The sequence below is a fragment of the Ammodytes marinus genome (genome assembly GCF_949987685.1).
Source record: "Ammodytes marinus genome assembly, chromosome: 3".
Classification (NCBI taxonomy): Eukaryota; Metazoa; Chordata; class Actinopteri; order Uranoscopiformes; family Ammodytidae; genus Ammodytes; species Ammodytes marinus.
In genome coordinates this window covers 34,259,294-34,265,153 of record NC_137232.1, presented here as the reverse complement: position 1 = coordinate 34,265,153, position 5,860 = coordinate 34,259,294, and the positions used below count along the sequence as shown (strand labels likewise).

Below are 5,860 nucleotides of genomic sequence, written 5' to 3'. Positions count from 1 at the left end.
TATTTGTATTTTTTAACATCTTTCCAATTAGTATTTACTTTTTGGCACCTCTTTTACTTGCAATATATATTCCTCTTTTAAAAATACATGTGACTTATTTAAATATATTTCCCTTTAAAAACGTTTAAATGAACTGTATTGCCATTAGGCCTACTGTTTTAAATCAGCATGCAAGTTTCAACAAAGAAAATTAAATAAATCAGACTGTATTTATATCACAATCATTTATGAGTGAATACACTTATAACATACTGACTTCTAAGTCAAATGGGCCATCACTGCTTCACTAACAAACTGCATTTAATGTTACTGGAGTGATAGCAACTTAGCTTGGCTAGCTTCAATGTTAAACAATGCCTGGTTTAGTTTAGCAGCTAGCTGCCTTTGCGATTAGCATTAGCTTCGTGGCTAACATCATTAACAATCTTTTAAACATTTTAAACCAATTACAATGATACAGCCTGTGCCACAGCGGTGTTAACACTCAATAACTCATACTAGTCTTAAGAGAAGTAACATTATCTGAACAAAGCAAGCATTGTGTTGTCAGTTTAACCAACAGGCTAATATCAGCAAGTCAAAATGGTGCCTCCATTCAATGCTAACTTTACCAGACCTCAAAACACAACGGGCCCTAGATGAAAGAGGCTCCTCGCGTTCGGTATCACACACTGTGGCACTGTTATCCCTGCAGCCCTGTTTACTTAAATGTCCATGCTGTTTACCTGTGCTATGTCTGTGTCCATGGACCTCTAAAAAGGACTCATGCAAGTCCAATAGTGTTTTGGCGCAAGTCCAAAACAGCCTGCGGACGCGGGAAGAGCCGTTAGCCGGTTAGCTGCTAAAATAGTAGAACAATGACTAAGCCGACAGACCATTAAAAAGTTAGTTAAGCATATAAGTTAACATACCCCAAGGCTCCACGTCCATGAATTGTCTCATCAGATGAGCACCGAAACAATCCCCCAGTCGAAGTGTGTTGTCCAGAAGTCCTGTTAATGCCTAGTTCCTCTGAATTCAAAATGTACTGAACTCATCCACTGAGCATGCGCAAGATTGCAAGCTTACATACTATATTTGTATACTATCTATGCCTATTATCTAAGTAAAGTTTACTTGCTTATGTCAGGCTGTACGGTCAATACAGTTGTTATGTTAATATTACTTGGAAGGATGGATAATATTTACATATAAAAATGAGGATACATAATTACAAATAAAAATCAAGTAACACATTAAATAAAGGGTGACATTTTGAAGTAGAAGCACTGAAATCATATTTCCTTGTAAAATGTAATCAAATAATCAAGTAATAATTACAAGCCCAAAAAATCATTTTTTTCAGTGTGGATCATGTCTGAGTGTGTGAGTGTGTGTATATGTGTTTGTGTGTGTGTGTGTGTGTGTGTGTGAGAGAGAGAGAGAGAGAAAGAGAGAGATAGAGAGAGAGAGAGAGAGAGTGAGAGTGTGTGTGTGACTATGGATCATGTCTGATAGATGATTCTCTATTCAGCCAGTTACAAGTCTCGGCACGATTTATATAAAGGAAGGAACTGAAACCAACAGCTGTTTGGTGTAAAGGAAAACTTAAGGCTAACACTGCGTTCCAAATCACATGCTCATTTTATTTTTTTTATGCATTGTCAGCATACTACAATTGACGTGCATGTATTGGGACATCCTAAATCTTTCTCGGGCATACTAAATAGTAGGGAAGTATGGGGATTGGAACGCAGGGTTACTTTTTCATAATCTTTATTTTTTTCTTTAACCTTTATTTATATACACCCATTGAGACCGGAGACTCTTTTGCAAGGGAGACCTGTTCCCATTTCCACGTTACCATTCACACACACATTCATACACCGATAGCGGCAGCTAATTATCGACATTTACACATATACATGAATGTCTGTTACATTCAAGCCATCTGCCAAACGAGTTGACACAAAGTTGATTAAGCAAAACTCTCTCTGTTTTTAGTAACAGACACATTATTTCTTATTTAGCTCATAAAGACAGTGTTGTCAGTATTAGGACTTGGGCCAAAATCTAAAATATTTTTCATCACATTGCAAATTGCACATTTCAATTTAACTTATCTACTTTTTACTTTCTATTCTATCTTATACATACTGTTTTATATTGTACAAAAAATTCCTTTGCACTACTTAGTATTTAGAATTGATCCAATGTAAATATTGTTTAGGTTATTTTTATCTTATTCTACTCTATATTTTTTATGATTCCTATTGCACCGTGGGTCTAGCCTGGTGCTACCAGACCATCGTACTTCATTTCATTTGTACAGAAGGTCTGGCAGTGCTGTAATTGGCAAACGTTCACTCATGGAGGCGGGTGTCTGTTAAAGTTTAAAACTATTGGATCTGCCCAGTGCCACTCTGGATTAGCCAACCAATCGCATAACGTTTGGTCGTCACGTGTGTCATGAGCCGGCTTCTGGCAACTGAAACTGGAGCGCGACTTCAACGTCATCGTTCTCAGCCACTCGCTCTGTTCGCTGATTGGACCGGCTGTCGAATCTCCGGCAAAACTGGGAAATGGGCTGTACACCCAGACTGACTACTGAAGGGAAAATAAAATTTGGCCGGAAGTAGGCGGGCGGGCGGAGCCAGGCTACCGTGGGTCAGTGATAAACACCATTTTGATTCTGATGTATATCTCGCATTTATCAGAACTGACAAAAAACAACTTTGATTTGACTTGAACTGCGTCTGCTCATGAGTAAACATCACAACAAACCTGTATGAGACATGTTGAGTTTATTCTACCACATAAAAAGCAAAATAAAAAAAATTATCTTACTAATCTAACCCCCCCCCCCCTACATGTGGCCCTGAAAAACACATTTATGAACACGAGGGTGGTAGGATGGCCTAGAGGAAAGGGGGCTGACCAGTAACCAAGAGGTCTAAATAGTGGTGGCTGCTATTACATCTACTGTGCTGGTATTTTACGTCTACGGTGCACCACCATCTCTACCATTGTGTCATTGAGCAAGACACTTAACCCCAAACTGCTCCAGGGGCGCTGTGCTATGGCTGACCCTGCGCTCTGACCCCCTCTGGAGTGTGGGAACTTGAGAGGGGAGATGAGAAAAGACAAATTTCAATTGACTAATAAAGTAACTTCACTTACAAAATATCAGGTCAGCAGTGATGTACATAGATGGAAAAACACACAAATATTAATGTCGATACATTTTCCCTTTTTAGTGATTTTACAACCTTTTACAAAAACATGTTAATTATTATTATTATAAATACAAGTGCTCTCATGGTGTAACAAGGCATCAGTGATTCATATCAAGTAGCAAATACTTCAATATTTAAAAAATGTCCGACTAACGAAGCATCACATAGTCATTTATAAGTGTGTAAGCAAGGCAGTAACTCTTATACTGTGGTCACTATAGACACTACTTCATTACTGTTTTTTTTATTTACATACTAAAATAAGTCATTTCATCTCTCGATAGATTTAGTGCTGCGTTTCTACAATGTCAATAATGTGTACAAAACATCCAAGTTTTCACCTGCGTCATAAAATATTTCTAAGATAGCCTACAAAGTTTTTTTTTTCTTAAATGATTTTTGCACCAACAGCATGAAAAAGTATTGTCAAAATGCATTTAAAGGTGCTCCGAGGAATTTTCAGTTTGTGTCAATTTGGACAAAAGCGGTAGTGTTTCTACTACGCCAGCTGTTGTTCCTAGGTGAGCGTATATACCCATGACAAAGGCATTAAGAAAAACTTTATAAAAATAGCATTCTTTGCACTGATGGTCTCGTTTGCTTGTTACATGTAATTTATGATCATCAGAGGAAAAATTAGACTGTTTCAGAAATATTTAAAAGTTCCTCGTAGCACCTTTAAATTAAATTTTTCTTCAGCTTTTGAACACATTTTTTATTGTTTTTTGTCTGTTTTATAGGACAGAAAAAGTGGCATCGGAGTTGAAATTTGAAATTTGCCGTTTCCAAGCCCGATTACAGAAAAAAAGCATTGGAATAGCAAAAAAAAAACATTGAGATTAAACAATTTCCACGGGCACACAGCATTAATATGGACATTTAACAAGTTAATGCTACAATAACGTAGCATCAGTTTGGGTAATAAGGCAGTTATACATGTTGTAAGTGACAATTCTTCTCATGTAATTTATATACATATTATTTTTAAGGCTTGGTCGTTTAAATTGAAATGATCACGTCGTTGTAGGGTTCGGGTTTGTCCATCTGTGTGTGTGTGTGTGTGCTTGTATTACTGATGTTGTGGGGACATTTTTCTGTTTACACCAGTGGTTCTCAAAGTGCGGCCCTGGCGGCGATGGCGGTCGTCCCGATGACAGAGACAGCGAGAGGCGTTAGGTGTTTCAGAGCGATGGGCAGGATCATCGCTCCCTCATCACGTTCCAACGGAGACGGAGAACCATAAGACGTCAGGTTCCAGTCTGGCATGTGGACAGATAGGACAGATACATGGAAGAAAGTCATTGTCTTTTGGTTTTTTTTTAAGATTATTTTTTGGGCATTTTTTCAAGATGTATTACAGTTATACTGTGGGGACGTACCTTCCTTTTGGGCAAGGCAAGTTTATTTATATTGCACAATTCAGACACAAGGCCATTCAAAGTGCTTTACAGGGGCAAGATTAGAATACATAAAACACATTAGAAAAGCGAATGAAAAGAAGTAAAACATTTAAATTAAATAAAAACTACAGGTTAAAATGGAAACAGAAAAGTCTTCAGATTTGATTTAAAAGAACTGAGAGTTGCAGCAGACCTCAAGTTCTCTGGGAGTTTGTTCCAGAGATTTGGTGCATTTTGGGGACAAAATGGAAGTCCCCATAACGTAAATAAAGACATTTGAGTGAAGACTGTGTGTGTGTGTGTGTGTGTGTGTGTGTGTGTGTGTGTGTGTGTGTGTGTGTGTGTGTGTGTGTGTGTGTGTGTGTGTGTGTGTGTGTGTCTGTCTGTCTGTCTGTCTGTCTGTCTGTCTGTGTGTTCATGTCGGTGTGTCTGTCTGTCTGTCTATCTGTCTGTGTGTCCGTCTGTCTGTCTCTCTGTCTGTCAGTCTGTCTGTGTGTACATGTTGGTGTGTGTGATTGTGTCCGTCTGTCTGTCTATCTGTCTGTCTGTCCGTCCGTCCGTCCGTCTGTCTGTCTGTCTGTCCGTCTGTCTGTCTGTCTGTCTGTCTGTCTGTCTGTCTGTCTGTCCTTCTGTCTGTCTGTCTGTCCTTCTGTCTGTCTGTCTCTCATGTTGGTGGGGGTCCGTTGACGTATCTCAGAGTGAGGTGGAAGCTGCGCGGCATCCTGTTGCTACGATGACACGGCGTCTCCATAGCGACCCAGATCAAACCAGCCAATAGGGCGAGAGCTGCAGCCAAAAGCAGGAAGTACAGGAACGCTTTGCTGCTTCTGTGGACGAATTAAAGGTGTAGTCAGTGATTCTGGAGAACGCTTGTTGTCAAAATCACTTTTTGGTCAAAATCAGTGAATATCTCCTCATGATCTGCTACCTGTCTGAACTGTGTGTGCGCTGAAAAAGTATCCAATGTTAATACACAGCCTAGGTTCTGTAAATGAGCATGTTGCTAGCTACGGTGGGCTCCCTTTGTTTATATAACTTATGGGGCGACTGTGGCTCAGGTGGTAGAGCGGGTTGGCCAGTGATCGAAGGGTTGGAGGTTCAATCCCCGCCCTTCCACCTGTGTCATAGTTGTTGTGTCCTTGGGCGAGACACTTCACCCACCTTGCCTGGTGTGAATGTCGATAGTTAGCTGCTGCTATCGGTGTATGAATGTGTGTGTGAATGGTAACGTGGGAATGGGAACAG

The 5,860-nt window shown here is 39.7% G+C and overlaps 1 protein-coding gene across 2 annotated transcripts in view; it reads right to left on the bottom strand.

Annotated features, from left to right (window-relative positions):
• Positions 1-5,279: 5,279 nt before the first annotated feature.
• LOC307271391 (nesprin-2) overlaps positions 5,280-5,860 on the bottom strand; it is a gene marked incomplete at its 3' end in the record, with an annotated part of 34,511 nt that continues 33,930 nt past the window's right edge. For both annotated transcript variants that reach the window (XM_080053828.1, XM_080053829.1), the window contains exon 13: positions 5,280-5,442. In XM_080053828.1, the coding sequence (XP_079909954.1) occupies positions 5,280-5,442 (163 nt within the window). The remainder of the gene's footprint in view (positions 5,443-5,860) is intronic.